The following is a 20,176-nucleotide window of genomic DNA, read 5'->3' on the forward strand; positions in this document are numbered from 1 at the left end:
AGGCTGGAATTGGCCTTACCCCATTCCACTGTGAATTGCGCTATGCCTCAAGTTCTCTACCCATAAGATGGGAATAATGACCTCAGAGTCACCATGAAGGTCAAATGCAATAATAAATCTGAGTCTGCTCTATGAACCACAGAGCCTTTAGAATGTAGATTAAGGTAAAGAGAGGCCATTGTTTTAGCTTCTCATGAACTTTTGACAAAGGGCATATTCTCACACATCATGCCTGAGGGGAATTGTGGGGTGCCAAGGAACTCACCACTGGATCTGAGCAGTCATACCCCTGGGTGGGCCAGAGATTGTTCCCACGTATGGTGTACCACTGCTTGTCTCTGTGTCATGAAATTAAAGACAAAAGTCCACCTCTTCTGGGCTGTTAAGGCCTTGAGGTCTGCCTCCATTTCTTGTTCCCATATGTGTAACCTGTGCATTTATGGAATAAGAGATATCCTATTGAGGGGTGTCTGGGTGGCTCAGTTGGTTGGGCATCTGCCTTCGGCTCAGATCCTGATCCAGGAGTCCTGGGATAAAGCCCCGAGCTGGGTTCCCTGCTGAGCAGGGAGTCTGCTTCTCCCTTTGCCCCTCACCCCGCTCGTGCTCTCTCTCAAATAAATAAATAATATCTTTAAAAAAAAAGAGAGAGAGAGATCCTATTGAATCTCCAGTGCCTGACACAGTGCCAGGTACGGCTTAGGCATGCAGGATATGCTTAGTGTAGAAGAGAAATGATCATCATGCCTCTCTGCATCTCTGGGGCTTGTCAGAGGATTGGGAGCCCAGACGGTGTTCATCAAGAGGCAATAGGGTTGGGATGTCCAGCTTAACAGAGTCTAACTTAACAAAATGTCAACTGTCATCATTGTCATTATGAATAACATGATTGGCATTATTAAAGCTCACTGACACTGTGATTTAGAACTTGGAAGCCCAGAAGCTCCATTTTTGCCTTGATGTCTTTAACTGTCTTCCATTTAATTTTCCCTTAGTCACCATTTTCGTGGGTGACGCCAATTTCAGCTTACCTGGATGAGTGCACTGACTTTTTAGGGCAGGCTCAATTCAGTGCCCTTCAACTTAACCTCTGTCAGTGGGAACTCCTTTTTTTTTCTTCTTTTAAGATTTTGTTTATTTGACAGAGAGAAAGAGAGAGAGCACAAGAAGGGGGAGTGGCAGGCAGAGGGAGAAGGAGAAGCAGGCTCCCTGCTGAGCTGGGAGCCCCACGTGGGGCTTGATCCCAGGACCCTGGGATCATGACCTGAGCCGAATGCAGATGCTTAACTGACTGAGCCACCCAGGTGTCCCCAGTGGGAGCTTCTTATTCTCTGGCAAGGTTTTAGATTAATTTTCCATGCTGGAGGGGTCGCAGGTGTTTTTTTAGACCAGGGTTGTACCGTAGCATTAAGGACATGAGGTTGGCTCCATAATTTAATATCCAGCACAGAAGCGAAGAGCCGATCTGCAGTCACTTGCTTTCTTCTTGACCTTCAGCTGGTCTTTGGCTGGGGGGCAGTTGAGGACACGGTGTAGGAGAGCATACTGCATTCAGAGTATATTTCCATGGCTTTACTGCTTATTATCAACATAACGCCTATTCAGGTTGTTCCTGGGAAATTTGTCCACATCTGAGTGTCTGTCTTTATCCGTAGGCACACTCACTTTCTCTCATTTGGACAATAAAAGAACAGAACTGCATTTTTGATCTTGGGGGCTTGGGCAATGGTGGGGAGGTGGGGGTTTCTGCTGACTTCTGCTTGGAGGCTGCAATGTGCAATGGATTCTTCAGGCATCTGTGATGTAGGCAGTTTTGTGTTTCCTGGTCAGATTCTTAAACTAAATATAATATTTAGCATTTATATCCAAAGAGCATAGACCAAAAGTGAGGGTGGTAGTAATTCATTGATGACTTTTATTTGTATTTCGTAAAGTCTCTTAATCACGTCCATAATGTGAGATGACATGAAACCAGAATTCTAAACCATAAGAAAGTCAGGCTATCGTGGTAGTGATGGGGGATGTTTCTGCTCACACTTCAGAGGCCAACTCCCCTTCCTCTGACACACTCCCTTCCTTTCTTGCAAGTGCCTTTCCTGGTGCTAGTGTGCTAATCATCGAGTCTAGGCCTTGATATAGTTGACCTTCATAAGTATAGGATGATTCCTAATGCATCATGGGTCAAGACGACTACTTCGTTGGAACCGTGATAGAGTATGGAAGGTGGGTCAATTGTGAGCAGACGGTCATCTCCCCGGCTTGCTCTTTACGCAGCCTGCAAGTGTGCATGCGTCTCATTTGATTAAGTCACACGTGCTGTCAGCTAGTATCTTGATGAAGGGATCACTACAGGTAGCTCTATTACACCGAATCTCAGGTGATCTGAGAAGCGTTGAGTGTTCGTTCACTTGAGTGAGGTGGCTGAAGATGCCAACTTTTCAAGGTGACTCTAGTCGGGATGTATGAACTGTTTCTTTTGTCTGCCCCGCAGAACTGAGCATAGAGTACAGGCCAAGCTCTTGTAGAGTCTTAGCAGCAACATGGTAGGCTTTGGCCGCCATCACCTATGATGGCACCTAGTAGGTGCTCATTAAAAATGCGGCCGATGAAAGAGCAGCCTTTTAAATGGCCTTTGTTTCCTCCTTTGGTTCCCTCTGATCCCCTTAAAGCTCCACAACTGGGTGGATTTTATTTGTTCCCACTGTTCTCAGACAAGTTCTGGACTCCTTAAGCAAGGTAGAACAATGTCCTTGGCCTGTGGGTGTTCTGGGGTCTGTTCTGATTGAGTGACGTTCTTTGTGCTGGTGGTTAAATCATCCTGACATTGCTCCTGCTGGCCTCACCTCTCACTAGCCTGTGAAACATTTGTTTGCATTCTCCTGCTTCTGTTTCTAGGTGCTTCTTCCTGGTGGGTGTATCAGCGTTAATTAGGGTTCCTTCAGGGAAGCAGAGCTACTGTGTTATGGGAAAGGATTCATTGCACTTGTCACACTTGACACCAGTGTGGGCGGAGGGACAAGGGGAGGTCTGGAAGAAGGAGCTTGAAAATCAGCGGAAACCCCTCAAACCAGAGAAGTACCAGCATGGCGGTCCGGAGCGGGGGGCTGTCATGGAAGCTCTGAGAGGCTGACACAGGCAATAGCAAGTGGCCTGCAGAGGGGTGGGGTAGCTAGCTGTCTATGGACAGCTGCTGCCTCTCGCCTGTATCTGGAGGGAGGCCTGGGGCCACAGTTTGGAGAGGAGATGAATACGGAAGTGGGCTCTACTGGGAACCTCTTTCTACCTGTGTGTGAAGACCTTCAGTAGTGTAACAGCAATTCTCGACTCCCTGCAAATTGCCCTTTTGGCCAATTCTTTTTTTTTTTTTTAAAGATTTTATTTATTTATTCAACAGAGATAGAGACAGCCAGCGAGAGAGGGAACACAAGCAGGGGGAGTGGGAGAGGAAGAAGCAGGCTCATAGCAGAAGAGCCTGATGTGGGGCTCGATCCCAGATCGCCGGGATCACGCCCTGAGCTGAAGGCAGACGCTTAACCGCTGTGCCACCCAGGCTCCCCCCTTTTGGCCAATTCTAACCCAGAACCGTATGGAGGAAGGGATCCTGGGAACTGTCTCCCTGCTTTAGCCAAGTTGAAGTAGGATAATCCGGGATGCTGCACAGCAGGCCGGTGTTGCAGAGCCTGTGTGGGCATGTATGCATGTGTGCATGCTTTTGTATGCTTGTGTACGCACGTGCGTGTGTGGGTGTATGGTGCATGTCTCACATGCACACATGTGCTTCAGATCCCCTGCAGAGGAATGTGTGAGAATATTAGAAGTGGGGACATAGAGCCTCTGGATTAGACAGCTTCTTTAAGCTTCTGACTGGGTTCCAGTCAGAGCGGGATTGGCAGGAGAGGGCAGTGGAAGGGGCAGAAGGGGCATCTGTTAGTCTCTGGGCTCTCCATCCACATGGTCATGGGGAGCTGCTGACATCTTTGCCTCACAGAGGAAAAAACCCCCCAAACCTCCACCAAATTCAATTCTTGGACAGACTTTCTTTCACCTCTTGCTCTGCTCCTGTTGGTAGAATTCAGCTCCCTCACCTCTCTTCCTCTGTTCTCCAGTCCTGCTCTCTGCCTTGCCCAGCTAATACATCCTTTTGGTTTCAGATTTAATGTCCCTGCCTCCACAAAGCCTCCTGGATCTCTCAAACATAGGTTAGATGTCCTTTTGTTTCCTCATCAAAGCACTTACCACGCACCGTATGTGATACTCTCCAGTTGACTTGTCTCTTCTTCCCTGGACCAGGAGTTCTGTGGGGGTAGGGACATAGGATCTTGCTGGGATTTATCAGCAAGCACCATTTCTTCCCTTCTTGATGTCATATGAGTGATAAGTGCTGGCCTTTCTGATTCCAAGTTCTAAGCTGTGTGTGTGAGCATGCGTGAGTGTGTGTGTGTGTGTGTGTGTGTGAATGGTTCATCCATTCCCCTGTGGGGATGAGCAGTTGACCACTGCTGCTAGGACCTCCGCTCTGACAGTGCAGCACGGAGGGCGGGACCTGAGGACAGTGTACCTTACAACATCTTCACAGTTCACCAGATCGCCTTGGTGGGTGGGAACAGGAAACAAGGCCGTAGAAGATTCAGCAGAACTGATCTTGAGATCAAGCAGTGTGTGGATTTGAGATGGACAAGCAGTGGTAGCTTTGTTCTTTCTAGGTTTTGGACCCACTGTTGCCTTGAACACAGACATTCAGAGATGGGGAGGGGTGTAGCCTGAAACATAGACGCTCAGCTTTCAGAATGGGAAGGAGTCAGAGGGCATCTGTGGATTCAGCAGATCTTATGAGTATTTAGGTCATAAGTAACAGTGAGGATCTGATGAGGGACCTTCTCACCAGAAAACACTTACCTACCCGCAAAAGTAATGTGTGATTTTGGGGGTGTCAGATGCCTGACACCCATGACTCATCCTGCAGAGGGGTGACAGGAGTGAAGAGGCAATGTGCTTGCCTGGGGTCAAGCGGCTGGGGGGGACAGAAGAGAGGCTTGCTCTTTCAGTTCATAGCTGTGCCCCAGCCGAACTGCAGCTTGACTTTTGCCTGGTTATGGCAGTGGGGGAAGTAATGTGAGGCCATCAGATTCTAACAAGGGCACAGGGTCCTGGCTGGTCCTCGGGTGCTGTGGCTGTGATGTGCTCTGTTGTATTGACATGTCCGCTATTAGGATCGTGTGTGTGTGTGTGTGTGTGTGAGAGAGAGAGAGAGAGAGAGAGAGAAACCCCCCGGCTAGAGAGGGGAGGCTGTGGTGAGAAAGGGGGAGCATCACAGGGAGCTCCCTGATAAGCACCTTCGTTCGTGGGGCTGTTGGGCAGGCACACTGTTGAATCATCATTCACCTTGCCTTTTGTCTAAGACTTTGCCATTGCACATTTTCACCAGAGAGATTTAGGATTGATTTAATGAGCTGTTCTTTAGAACAGTCTTGAGGTGGAATAATAGGATTCTCTCAAGTCCAGAGATGAGGAAATGAGCTCCCGGGATGGGTCCTTCGCACTTCCTTTCTCCCTCAGTCTTCCCACTCTCCAGCACCAACCATCCAGGCCGTGGTCTGACTGCTGGGTGGGAGGACATTCCTATGCGTCCCCTGAACTGTCTTGTCATGGCTCCTAAGGACCACAGTGAGGGTGCGTGGATGGGGGAGGAGGAGAAGAACCGAAACAGCTCCCGCCCCACGCGCTGCTGTTGGCGTCTGTGCTGACTCACTGTGTGGAAATGATACTGAATGAAGGAGAATGTTTCTAATGAGGTGAAAAGGCACTTAATAAAACAGTGCAACCCTGCACAGGGAGCCGTGTGAGCGGTTCCTCAGAGCAACTCTGGAATGTCTGTAATGAGATCTTAAAAGCAAATTCTGAAATCCTCAGGTCTTTGCTTTCTGATCTTGCATGCTGTGATCTTTTCCCTCGAGGTTTACCCTTAAGATTGAATTATTGCTTTACATTGTAGCTCTTTATCTACCATAACTGTATTTGCTGACTTTGGGTTGATTTTCAGTGCTTAAGTCACTCTAAAATAGGTTTTGTCGGTTAAAGTCACTTAATATCTTTCCTCTCTCACGGGCCTGAGAGTAGGCTCCTGGAGGAGGACTCGGAATCTCTGCTCTTGGGGCAGAGTCTCGTGAGTTCCATACGGCTTTGCCGTCATCATGTGTCCCGGCCACCCCCTATTTCTGACCCTGCCCTCAGCTTTCACTTCCCACTCTGCAAGGGAAGCATAACTCTACTTCATTAGGGTTGTTGCACGGATGAAATAAAATTGGTTCCGAGTCAGTGCTTAATACATGTTGTCTGTTACATCTGTCTTAGTTATCCACTGCTGTGTAACAAGTTGCACCAAAATTTAACAGCTTAAGACACCATGCACTTACTGTCTCATCGTTTTGTGGGTCAGGAATCTGGGCGCAGCTTCACTGGTCCTCCAGCTCAGGGTCGCTTACAAGGCTGCAATCAGGTGTCAGCTGGGGCTGCAGTCACCTTGGAACAGGACGGGGGCAGGGTCTGCTTCCAAGCTCCCTCAGTGGTTTCTGGCAGCCCGCAGTTGCTGAGACCCCCTGTAGATGTGCTCGGAGGCTTTGGTGGCAGTTGGTTTTGCCGGTGTCGTGGTCCGCCCATGAATGGCGGCTTGCTTCCTCAGAGCTGGCAGGTGAGAGGGGGCCAGCAGGAATATCAGAAAGAGGGCAATCAGTTTTTACAACCTAACCTCGGGAGTGATACTCATTTTTTTCATATTCTGTTTTTTAAAAGCAAGTCATTAGGTTCAGGCCACATGCACGCAGGGAACCAAATACTGGGAGATGGGGTGGGGTGGATCATTGGGAACCATTTTAGAAGCTGGCTACTATAATTATGATCATTGCTTATCCTTATTTGCGAGCTCTGCAAATCAGGAACAATGAATATTTAGTGTTTTGTAAGAAAAATTCCAGAATATAATAAAATCTGAGGTTTGGTGCTTGATGCCTGTTGTAGGCCAGGTATTTCATGAAATCAGTGGATTTTCCCTCTATGAAGAGGGAGCCTATGTCTTTGTCATTTGTCCAGTGACCCGCCTTGCCCACCCGAGAGCCCACACGTAGGATGCTTGTGAGGAAAGAAAAGTGGCCAAAGAACGGTTGGTTCCTTGGGCAAGAAGTACAATTTAAGTAAAAAATTGTGTTAGCTTTTTTGTTTTTAAGAGGTTAAGGTCACACCTGCTAAGATTCATGAGATAAACTGAAATCTCTGCTTAGCTGCAGAGTCGGTACATGAGGACAGACTGCTCTCTGAGAAATGCCAAGAAGCAGTGGGGCTGTTGTAAGAATAACGAAAGTAAAGGAGCTAGGGAACTGCCCTTCCTCTTTTAAAGAGGGTCTTCCTTCTTCAACTTATCTGCGAAGGACTTCCTTAAGAGCTGGGGAAGGAGAGGGACGGAGCTCCTGGTATTCCTCTTTCCTCATTCCTGCTACGTCTGTGTCTTTGGCTTCCCTGCGACTCCAAGGACGTTGCCACCAGCTGGGCTGAGAGGCACTCATGGGGCCAGAAGTTCCATGCCTGAAAGATTTCGAAACTTCAGAACTCCCCAGCTCTGCCAACTCTGGAACAATGAGAGGCAAATAAACATAACCACAGTAGAAAGCGGATGGAGTTTTAAATATCATAAATATTTTCTTCCTAGCATTGGTTTCTCTGGGGCTGGATGATGTCTCAGAAGCATGACCATCTCTTCTTTTTAAACACTTACCTAAGAGTCACGGAAGATCTGGGGTGGGGTCTTAGCCTCGACATCCATGTCCTTGGACAGGTTGCTGCTATGAAATGAGGATGCTGAGACTTAATCAGACATGACGAGAGATCTGAGGAGACAAGGCAGTTTAACCTTTCCACAGACAACAGAAACAGACCCACAGAGGATGTGGATAGTGGAATTATCAGACGTGGACTTTAAAATATGTAAAATATAAATATGTCTACTATGCTCAAGCAAGAGTCATGATTTTAAAATTTGGCAAGCAATTAAAAACCATAAAAAAGAAAATTTTACAACAGAAAAAATACAATGATTGATGTCAGGGAATCAATAGATGGGGTTACCATCATGTTAGATACATTGGTAGAAAGAACTAGAAATTAGATCAGAAGATCTCCTACCTGAAACTCAGACAAAATATGGAAAACAGGGAAAAGAATATAAGAGAGATATAAGATAAGGTGAAAAAGTTTAATGCGAGCATATCTGGAATCCCAGAAGGAGAGAAGAGATATAATACAGCAGAAGCAATACTCAAAGAGATAATAAGTGTTTGGAAACGCCCAGCTTGGTGCCTGGAACTTTTTATGTGTTCAGTAAATGTCAGTTTTTCTTATTGCCCATATTACTATTTTGCTCAGTCCTGCTCCTATGAAAGATTTGTGCTGTTGGCAATATTGCTGGAGTCCAAATCTGCTAGACCATTTGTTCAACAAAGATCTTTGTAGTCTCCCAGGGCATTCTGCTTGCGCTGAAAGCCTGAGCATCTGGTTCTCACTGGCTAAAATCCCCGGTTTGAAATTAGAGTAAGTTTTCCCATGGAAACAATAAGTTACCCTATAGATACAAACAGAGATCAGGCTCCTCCATTGTAGAGTGCTATAGTTCAGCGGCGAATTTGGGAAATAATCATTATTTATTTACAGCAGAAAAATGCTCTCTGAATTTCAAATGATTAGCCAGCAAATGCAGTGTTTGAAAATGGTCAATGATCATTCATTTGATGTATTCGCGATTGCCTGGACAGTGACCTCTTGTGATCACTCTAACCTCCTGTCTTTGATTCCTTTGTGAAGTTTAAGTCTGAGTGTAAGTGTCCAGACTGCAGGAATTGGGCTTAATTTTCTCGTGGCCTGTCTTTGCATATTGCTGACTGCACAGGCACTGAATAGACGAGTGGATGTGTGATGGATGCACGCCTTCGGGAGAGAGATGGTTTGGCCGGTAATGTGTGGGGAAAGGGATGTGTGAACCTTCATGATGCTTTTACTAGTTGTAGGACCATAGACCGTGGTTTCCTTACATGGGAAATGTGGACAATGCCTTCTGTCCTCCGCTTTACAAAGGGCTGTTGTGAGGACCCAGTAAGAGAGAGTAAGTGAATACATGTGTCTCTGTTCCCTTTGGAGCCATTTAATTATCTCCTTCTTGTGGCTTTCATGCTCCTTGTTCCTGCTAATTTCTTTTTATTACCTAGGAGGATATTTTTACATCTCTCCTGGTCACTTTTTGCACCCAAACAATAACCTGTTATTCTCTGCATGTGAGCTTCACATTATTCTCATGTACATCTAGACAATTGTGGACCTTTCCAAGCTTTGTTCATTAGTGCCCAAGGGGCATTGATCTAATGTATAAATTCACTTATGCTATCGGGGCGCCTGGGTGGCTCAGTTAAGCGTCTGCCATCAGCTCAGGTCATGATCCTGGGGTCCTGAGCCCCATGTCCGTCCAGCTCCCTGCTCAGCAGGGAGCCTGCTTCTCCCTCTGCCCCTCCCCCGATCATGCTGTCTCTCTTTGTCAAGTAAATAAATAAAATCTTTTTAAAAAATTCACTTATGCTATTTACATGCGTAGAATAATGTCTGTAAGCATTTTCGTCCCCATGAGTTAGATAGAGAAAATAGTTCAGTGACTCTCAGACTCGTGGTAGAACCCACCTTTTTCTTTATGAGACAATTCAGTTTTCTTTTGTCATATATGTAGTTAGCTTCCCTTTGTAAATGGATTTTGAGACGTTTGTTATCATGCACACCACTGACATGTTTCAAAATAACCACGACAGAGCTACAGCAAAGTTGCTTGTGGGAATGCTCAGGGGCTTTTAATTTATATTGTTATTTTCCTCAAATAATTTTGTGGTGTGCTTTCCTAAATGCAGTGGGATGCCTATCGTTGGATTTTCTTGCATTGCTAGTTCAAAATTTTCCCAGAAAGTAGCATGGAGGCTGAAATTTACTCTGTTTGGATGGAGGTCTCACACCACCAAAGGAAATCTTGTAGAATGTGTGATAATAAAACAAGCATATTATAGACTTGAGTTTAATGATATTTGTTGCTTTTATGGCACTATTTTTTTCTTTTGGTAGTGGTAACTGTGATTTATAAATATCGAACTCTCTTCATTTTGGTGCCAAAGATATTTAGGGCTCACAGGCAAACAGGCCCATTAAGTCTGTAATTCCAATAAGCCTTTAAATGTCATCCAGGAACAAAGTACTTCAGTTCTCCTGTGGAAAGGGTGTTGCAGAGACAGAACCGAAGTGATGCATGGGAGCTCTCTGCGGAGCTTACTGGAAGCTCTGGGGGTGATGTGCAGTGTTTTGACCTTGAGTGCTTAGTCTGGCCAATTCAGGTTCCTCAGAAGCAGGGGCCTGACTGTGTGGTTGGGGTATTTTGCCCATTGCTTTGTCATAAATCCCATGCAGAGGAGTGGAATGAGGGCGTGTATCCTCTGCCCCTCAGCCAAAGCTTTAGAAAAATACTTGGTGGGTTAAAATGGAATTTGTGCCGCCTTTCTGCGGGGTTTCTTTGGAATTAGGTGCAGACCGCAGAGCTTCGAGGATTGGGATATGCTTGAGAGAGCATATTCCTTTGTGTCAATTCCCGTTCTGCTTTCTCTTCGGGGTGGATCCAGGGTTTGGGGAAGGACAGGTGGTGCCATCGAGGAGTCCTGGCAGGGATGGCGGGGACCTGGCCAGCTGACACAGGGCATGGTGGTGAGGCCCTGGGCCAGGTGCCCTACAGCCGCAGGAAATGGAAATTGTCTCCTCCATGACCTCATCTCTTCAGCAGCAGCACTTGCTTCCTCTAGACGTTTCTTCCCCATCTGCCCCAAAGTGGAACCAATAAGCAGGCACACACAACACTGCCCCAAATCCCTAGTCACTGTTTTCTGGATTTGCCTGCAGTTTGTCCCCACAAGGTCATCTCATGCATATGGAGGGGCATGTCCACTGTCATTGAAGAGACCTTTGCTCCACTGGGTCAGACTCTACGGTGCTGTCGGCTTCCGGTACCTTTGGGGTCAAAAGATCAAGCCATTCGCCATCCCATGGTTCTGCCTGTTCCCTCTGTATTATTTCTCTCCATCCATAAAATCTGGCTGGCCTCCACAGCTCTCCTAAATCCCTAACTTAACTCCCTATCAACGTGTAAGCATTTAAGACTTTTCAGAAGTGTGTAAGGCTCAAAGTCTAAACACTTAACTAAATGGATGACTGAAAAAAAACAAATAAATGCAAAAACCCCCTTGCCATGTGGGTTCTCTCTGATTCCTAGACTAGAGACAGATGCTGAAATGATCATTTCCATAGTTCACATAATGGGCAAATCATATTCTGCCTCTTTGACATATTGGTTGGCATGAAATTAAAGCTCAAGAGATTCTTGTCTGTACCACAAGTTATTTGATTTGTGGTGGCTTTTTGAGGCCATTTCTAATTTTTATAAATACTTCCATGAACTTTTTTGTGCTTATTTTTTTTTCTTCTTTTAACTACATTCCGAGGAATGGAATTTCTGAGTCTGTGATTCTTGGTCTAGCTTGTCATTTCCTTTCCGTAGGAAGCATGTTGGCTTATAACGCACTTTGTGAGTTTGGAGAGGAGGAGACGGTAGGAGCGTGTTGACTGTTGGGGAGAGTAGGGCAACGGTCGAGGATGGCCATTTGTGGAAAAACACATGGCTTGAGTCATACTGATGGTCTGCAGAGCTGGGTTGCAAAGATTTTGAGGCCCTTTTCAGGTTCAATAACATAACACATCCTTACTGATTAGTGATGTCTTCCATGAGAGCAGGAGGAGGTAGGGGTGGCATAATTGCCTAGGACCTACCGTTCTTTATGTTGAGAGGGAGGAACACCTCCTTGAAGCCTGTCACAGTCATCTAGGAGGGAATCAAGGGATGCCTTGCGTTTTATAGGACAACAGCTGCAATTTTGTGGTTTGTGATTTCAGAATCAGAGATTTACACTTGATTAACGAATGTTTGAACAGCAGAGATTGTCACATCAGAGTAAGAGCTGGTTCTCGGAGGACTGCATTAGTGGCCCCAGATAGTGACTTATATAGAAGGAATATCATTGAAGGTATCCATTTCCCTGTAAGTAGAAGGAACCGATCGCTTGGCCTCAGCGTGGGTCTGGTGCCAACCACACAAGTGAGAATACAAAGCACATTGATTACCCCCCGGGGATGATTCTGCTGAACTGTATTCCTGGTTTGTGGAATCAGAACTGGTTTTATTTTGTGCCTCCCCAGTAGCTGGTAGTATGTCCGCCTTTCACGACAGGCCAAACCCCAGCAGATCTCTTTTGAGGACACACGATGCTACAGTGGAACACAGTGAAACAAGAATACTAGTACTCCTTGGGAGTTCTAGAAAATGGACTTTTGGAGGAAGAAATTTACATTTGGCAGGGAGGTAGATTTAACCCGGTGAGAGCCTTAAGAGGATTTCACTGAACTCAGAACATTTAGGTTCTGACTCGACCAGCCAGCTGTGTGACCCTGAGGAAGTCCCCCGGCTTCCTCTTTTGAAGAACTAGGAGACTGGACAAGATGGGCTATGCTAGTCTCATAATCTTGTGCAACGGAAAAATATCTGCAGAGACGAGTTTCCTTCCGTCCCCGTAAATCCACTAAAAATAAAATAGCCTTTTAGAGAATGCTGGGCAGCTGCGGCCCCCCTCTCTTGTCGTCCTCTCTTTTCTCACAGACGCCGTCCTTCACCCAGGCGCTTTGGGCTTTTCCTGCTTGAACCCCGTGCGTTTCTGCGGGCGCGAGTCCTGACTCACCGGCGCTGCCCTCTTGTGTGTGTGTGTCACCGGCCGGCGAGGTCCCTGCAGGAAGGGGAGCTCACCAAGGCCGGCGAGTCCGGAAAAGCGGCCCGCTTCCCGGTGGCAGCCGGCTCCCTCACAATCCTTGAGCAGGGCCTTCCCCTGGTGGCCGGCGGGGGGACAGCAGTCGCCCCCGGAGGTCGTTTCTGGAACCTCGCACAGCCACCGGCCACAGATTATTTGAAGCAGTTCTTTGTTAAGAATATTGTCTCTCCTGAGACAGACTTCATCTTTGCCTCTCCTTTTTTTTTATTTTAATTTTTTTTCCTGTCAAATATATGAGAGAGAGAAAGAGAAACTTTGAGAGTGAAATGGTAAAAAGAAGAAACACGGAGCGTGTTTGGCTGAAGAATGCATTGTTCAGTCTAAATTTGAGCAGGCTTGCTGCTTTGTGCAGAAAAGCTGGTATTTTAAGCCCGAGTTGTCTGCAGAATATGATGAGTAGAAAGGAATCATCTCCAGATGGCTTTTGAGTTTTTCAGCCTCAAGGGCATTTCGAGGATGGCCTTGCAGGATCTGTTGGGCTGCTTGGGGATGTGGAGCCAGTGGTTCTGAGCGGAGCCCTCGAGTAGGGTGAAAGGAGAGCCCCGCAGTGTGCTTCCCAGAGCAGAGTCCTCATCCGGAGGTGCGCGGACCGCCAAGCCTGTGCACCAGGGGCCGTCCCTCGCAGAGAGTGAGCGCCATGGTGCCCACAGGGAAGGGCCTGGAGGGCTGCTGTGAGCTGGAGGCATTCCACAGGGCTGGGTGCCCCGGCTGGGAGGCAGGGGGAGCCTGGGTGTAAGCGAAAGGACACTGAAGAGGGCCAAAAAGGACAAAGCTCGGGAGGTGCGGGCTTGCCTGCCGAGCCCTGAGCAGACCGGCCCTGCCCGCCTGTGAGCGCGGGTACTCCCTCCGCCAGGCGCCTCTCTGGGCTGTGACCGGGGGTGGGAGGGGGTGGGGAGGTGGGGGGGGGGTTGGCCTCTACGTCCTCTCGGTCTGGGACTGCCTGCTGGCCCAGGCGTGAGCCCGAGAGAGAGCATTCCTACACTGGGGACGAGAGGCCCCAGAGAGGGCCGGGGCAGGCGCTCGCCTCAGCCCTGCCTTCCCATCTCGGCGACGGCTTCTGGGGCTGCACAGACCGCAGAGACGGATCATTTAGCATTTCTTGTGGGATGGTGAACTTGAGAGCTTCCTATGGGAGGAGTCGCACGCTATAAACTTGGTGACATAAAAATATGTAAAAGTACACAGCGGTCCCCCCCTTGCCCACCGGGCCGTTCACAGAAAGCAGTTCGCCTTGCGAGAGCGAGTTTTCCTGCTCTTCAAGGGTGGGGCAGCACCATCCTTTGGTTTTCAGGTTCTCCGGAGGTTGCGTGCGTTAAAGGGTAAGGGCCCCTCATCTGTGGGGCCGGGGTGGGGCAGGGGAGTTCAAAGCAACGGAGATAAAACGAACTGAGTTGTGGGGTTTGGGGAACTGAGGCACATGAGCCGGAATCCATCCTGAAGGGTCAGCTCAGAAACAGCAGCCACATACTCATCTGGAATCTGAGAGCTGGCGTTTTGACTCTGTCACCACCTCTTTGAACTCTGCACGTCGATGTGCACGCTGCAGATGAACGGCCTTCGGTGCTTTTGGTCCGTTACGGCTCACGAGGGCCGCTCTCCGTGGGATAGGAGGGCTTCTGGAGAATGATGTTCTGATGAGTGTCACCAGCCGGGGCCCCTCTGGCTCCGCGTTTGCAGGAACTGTCCTCTGAGCACGGCGGGAGAGAAGGAGTAGAAATAATTGGGATTTCCAGTTGGTATTTCAAATCTAATTTTGTATTTCGGTGTAAAGAAAAGCAGATTTCTCTTTTTCAACATCTCCTCCTTGATCTTTGGGCTTTTAGACACCTTTAACAGAAGAGAACCACGTCACTCTTTTTTTTCTTCTTGGACTATGTCTTGTCTCCCTTTCACATATAGATCTCAAAACGTCACCCCGATCCTTGCCGATAAGCATGTGTCAAGGAGGACGTCTCTGTGTCAGTAGTCTGAATCCTGTGTCTCCTTGCCTTGCACCCCTCTTGGAAGAGCAGTGACTGGCAGCTGAGGCCAGTTGCTTTGTTCTAGTATGTTCTACTTCCTGGGCAGTCTCCTGACTTTACCGTATACCTCTCTTCCTTTGACATTTCCATTTCTACCATCATAATTTTAATTTCTAAGGTCAGTCTTATTCTCTGAATACTCTTCTAAAATAACATCCTGCTCTTTTGTGTGTGGGTATAAACATCTGGAATTTCTTAGCTGAGTGTTTATTTTTGATAGATGAAAATGTGTCCTGAAAGGTCTGTTAGCACGGGAGCTTGTGTTGTAGACTGGTGCAACGTGGCTTTTAGTTGGGGGACTCCACATGTCAGGATCGGCAGGATTTCCCCTCTTACCCAGAGGGGACTCCCCACTTCTCTCTGGCTCCGCACAGGGCAACAGGGTCACACAGGCGCTCCCTGAGCTGCATCTCAAGGCCCCAAGCCCAGCCCCGTCTGATAGAGGTTTCCTGGAGACTCAACTTCCACCTCTTCCTGGAATGCAGGGAAGTCTGTCCTCTGGGTTTGTGGTCAGGGGCACCAAGAGTATGTTTCTGTGCAGCTTTCAACAGTTACTGCTGCTTTCAGCCTTGTTCTCCAATTCTTGATGTGTTCAGGGATTCTGTGGCATGAATTGTCTTGCTTCTGAGTGGCTCTCCTATCTGGTGGCCCTTAAGGCTCCACTTCTTTCTCAGTGACCACTAGGCCACATGCTTTTCTTTGACATCACTTGTCTGGTGTCTCGTCTCCTCTCTGTTTGACCTTGTGAATTTGTGTCTTTTATTCCTTAAGCCATTTGACAAGGGTGTTTGGAGGGAGTGGATAGAAATGCATGTATTTGATTTCCAATGTATAATGGACCTCTATCCTAATCAGCTTTAAAGAATTATTTAACAGAGAGAGCATTGAGATGAGACCTTTATATACTTAAGCAGAACTGGAGGTTATTATGAAGCTATTAGATTCTGAAGAGCAAATGTTAGAAATGCAGAGATTAGAACTCATAAGTCTTACAGGGTGAAACCTAGAGAAATAGATTATGTAGTTTTTGAGAGCTAAGGTTTTGAACAAAATCAGTTCTATCTCTACCAAAACAGTGCAGTGTGTTACCATACGTCTCCTCTAGACCCCTTCACATTTTTTTCGAATTTTTGGAAATAATATATTGTGAACATGTGAGTTCTAGGTTAATTATTGTATATATGTGGGCCATGTTTCTAAAGCCTTTTTTTACCGTACTGCTTTCCTTTCTATGAAAACAATACAGTTTCCTTTTAGAAAATCCTGGTAGGAAATAGAAGAAAATATCCTCCTCTCCTACTGCCTCCAACGAGAGATAACCTCTCCTGACGTCTGGCTCTGCGTTTATACTAGGTCAGAACTGATACCCTTGGTCTTCATGGCTGTGTCCTCATTCTTTTCCAGGATACCGGGGTTGGGAAATCAAGCATCGTGTGTCGATTTGTCCAGGATCACTTTGACCACAACATCAGCCCGACCATTGGGTAAGTTCCTGTATGTTTTTCTCGTTCACATTTCTTCCTTCCAAAGCGCTCAGAGAGGTCGCTTTATGCCTGTGCCTTCAAGCAGTTTTCACCCCAGCCAGTGAGAATCAGTCCCAACTGTAAGGACTTTAAGAGAAATGCAGTGACTTTTAGGCAGGATGTCCGGGCTTACTGTCCCTGTCAATAATTCTTTTTTCCTAGCCAACTGTCCTCTTGGGCTTCAGCCTAAGACCATCTCCTTAATCTCTAAGAGCATTCCTCTGCAAATCATGCAGGCTTTATTTCCAGATGGAAGATGAGACACAGGACAAATCCCTGAAGGTCCCGCGTTAAGTTGCCTGCCAGTAAACCTGGAAACACTGTCCACTCACACAGCACAGTTGTCTACACAGTCTGTGGGGCAGATGGATTTTCCTTTCTGGATTAATCGAGTGTTAGCATTTCCATTCTTATGCTTGGGGAGGGGAGATAGATTGTTCACTTCTGAGACCCCAACCTTGAATATAGGAGCATTTTCCTATTCCATTTTCCCATTTCCTACAGATGTTTTTGCCAGATGTGCTTTGCTGTGCCATTTTGCAGGTGCTTTGCTTTTTCACTCTCTCAGAACTTGGCCTCACTACATTTTCTCCCTGAAGATATCATGCTCTTTGCAGAGAGCAAAGGTTTTGTTTCTTCAGAAGGGAAAGAATGTGCGTCTGTTTTAGGAACACTGTAGGATTGATGAGGACAGGGACTCTTGTCTCTATCACTTGTAAGTGGAGAAGATTCATCGCAGGGCGTAAGTAGATGCTCCAGCAGTTGGTTGGGAGGCCTTCGGTTGGAGTGGGGTAGATGAGAAAATCCACTGCATTTTGTAGTTTAAAAATGGCTTAAAGAAACATGTTCACAAAAATATGCATCAGGAACTGTGACTGCAAGCTAACTTGTTAAGTTAGTTGTGCCCATTTCATGGATGCTGGCAGAGGCCACATGACTCTTGGATCAGTCACAGGGGAAGTAGCAGCAGTTGGAGTATTCTCATTTTGTATTGGTTCCTGGAGCACTAATTTCCTGTAGAGTGACATGAAGAGGATCAGATGACATGCCAAGAGTTGGACAATTAACAAACTGAGCCCCCGAGGCGCCCTATCAGGGGCAGTTTTATTTATTTATTTATTAAAAAATTTTTATTTATTTATTTGAAAGAGAGAGAGCAGAACCAGAGAGAGAGCACACGAAGGTGGAGGAGGGACAGAGGGAGAAGGAGAATCAGACTCCCTGCTGAGCAGGGAGCCCGATGTGAGACTCGATCCCAGGACCCTGGGGTCATGACCTGAGCTGAAGGCAGATGCTTAACCGACTGAGCCACCCAGGTGCCCAGGGACAGTTTTATAGATGAAATTCTTTTCACTCTTTTCTGTGACGTACTTTTATTTTCCTTAATTTTCCACTTTGTGTGTTTAATTAAAGCAAAACCCCTAAAAGTGATTAACTCTGAAGTGTGGTTTTAGAAAATAGAGGAGACTCATCTTCTCCGTTTTTAAACTTAAAAATATTCATTTTAAATAACAAATCTGTTTTCCTGTTGTAATGATTTTTCTAAACAAAAGACAATGCACGTTCTTACCATAAATTATGATAAGTGTTAAGCATGACTTTTACACATAGGTATAAGCATCATTGTGTCTATAATACGTAGATCATTTTAGTCACAATATCTTTGTCAAAGCAAGTCATAATGCCAGTCCAGATTCAAGGGAGGGGAAATAAATCCCACCTCATGGTGGGAGGGGTAACATTCAGAGAGGGAGCAGTATGGATCATTGGTACCCATTTTGGAGGCAGTCAGTCAAACCCTGTTGACCCTGCTTTGTCTAATAAATGCATTGTGGTGGTTTTGGGTTTTTTAAAAAATTATGTATTATATGAAAACTCTCTGTACTTTATCCTCATTTTTTTCTGTAAACCTAATACTTCTCTAAAAAAGACCATTAATTAAAAAATTATATATTCATTCCTCAAATTATAATGCTCATTATGAAAAGTTCAGACCATACATAAAAATGTAAAATAAAAATCGAAGTCAGAGGATTTTACTAGCTCTCTGATCCCATTTTCTTCAATTTGTATTACCAATATTTAGAGTCTAAACTGCATATCTAACATACTGTTTATAAGTATTTTCTGTGTATATGCAATTGTACAAATACATAATTTCTGAAACCAGAAATGGCATCACATTCTATCTGACATGCCACAGCATGCATTCTCCATCCTCTGCCTTATTTTTCTTTCATGAATACAAATTTCTTAGAAGACAAATAAATGGTACACTTTACATACTGTCTGTATATTTCCTTGACAGAGTCAAGATTAAAGTCTAATTCTTCTGATTATAAAAGTTCATGTTCATTCTAAAAACAACCACAGAATTTATAAAAATTGGAATCATAGTACACATAGTTTTTTATCCTGTTTTCTTCTTAATATATTTAGAACATTTTCTTATAATATCACATAATCTTTAGAAACATGATGGAAATATATTTTCTCTTTTTATAAAAGTATTATATATTCATAAAAAATTGAAAATGAAGAAAACTGTGAAGAAAATATGAAAACCACCCATAATCTGGGGTGCCTGGGTGGCTCAGTTGGTTAAATGTCTGCCTTGGGCTCAGATCATGATCCCAGGGTCCTGGGATCGAGCCCCATGCCGGGGAGCCTGCTTCTCCCTCTCCCCATTGCTCATGCTCCATCTCTTGCTCTCTCTCTCTCAAATAAATAGATAAAATCTTAAAAGAAAAACACACATACATAATCTGCCTTCTGGAGTAGCTACCGTAAATATCTAGTCTATCGTTTTCTAGTGTTTTGCTATGTGTATATAAAATCTTTAGTAATTCAATATTATATTATGAATGCCATTTTACTAAATGGTCTTTAAAAACAAGTTTCCCCAGTTCTACGGAGATATTATTGACATACATCATTGTATAAAAAAGCAGTGATTTTGGGGCACCTGGGTGGCTCAGTTGGTTAGGCATCTGACTCTTGGTTTCAGCTCAGGTCATGATCTCAGGGTCGCTGGATCGAGCCCCGTGTTGGGCTCTGCATTCAGCGTGGAGTCTGCTTGTCCCTCTCCTCCTGCTCCTTCCCTGCCCTCTCTGTCCCCCCTCTCTCTCGCTCTCAAACAAATAAATAAGTAAAAACTTTTTTAAAAGAGCAATGATTTTTAATTGGCTGCATTTTCCATTTAAGGCACTGAGGTTATTTATAGTTTTTTGTTGTTGTTTTGTTTTTTTTTACTTTTTAAATAATGTATGATGTATATCCTGAGGCGTAAATATTTGCATGTACCTCTGATCATTTCATTAGGTTAAATTTATAGCAATGGAATAATTCAGACAAAGAATATGAGCATATTTAAGGCTCTTGATGGATACTGCCAAATTGTTTTTCAGAAAGGTTGTCCTTATTTTTCTGTATATTTACCAGCTTTAGGTCTTGAAAAATTTTTGTATATATGATTTTGAATTGTTATTTTCCACTAAACTTCAAACTTAAGCGTTTTCTCATACCTTAAAATTTCTTCATGAATATAATATTAAGTGATTGTAAATTCTGTGCTGTTTTGTTTTCTGTCTGCATTCCTCACTTTTCTTCTGGAGTCAAGGTTGAGATGGGCTCTTCCATTCTAAACTGTTGTCTTTCCTGATATAGTTCAATTGCCCAATTAAAAAACCCACTCAAAACT

At 45.5% G+C, this 20,176-nt stretch overlaps 1 protein-coding gene across 1 annotated transcript in view; it reads left to right on the forward strand.

Annotated features, from left to right (window-relative positions):
* The window catches only part of RAB31 (RAB31, member RAS oncogene family), a 126,524-nt gene that overhangs the window by 38,812 nt on the left and 67,536 nt on the right, over positions 1-20,176 (forward strand). Inside the window, exon 2 of the mRNA XM_040632728.1 lies at positions 16,358-16,437. Coding sequence (XP_040488662.1) covers positions 16,358-16,437 — 80 coding nt within the window. The remainder of the gene's footprint in view (positions 1-16,357; positions 16,438-20,176) is intronic.

Source organism: Ursus maritimus, unplaced genomic scaffold, assembly GCF_017311325.1.
Source record: "Ursus maritimus isolate PB19 unplaced genomic scaffold, ASM1731132v1 scaffold_18, whole genome shotgun sequence".
Classification (NCBI taxonomy): Eukaryota; Metazoa; Chordata; class Mammalia; order Carnivora; family Ursidae; genus Ursus; species Ursus maritimus.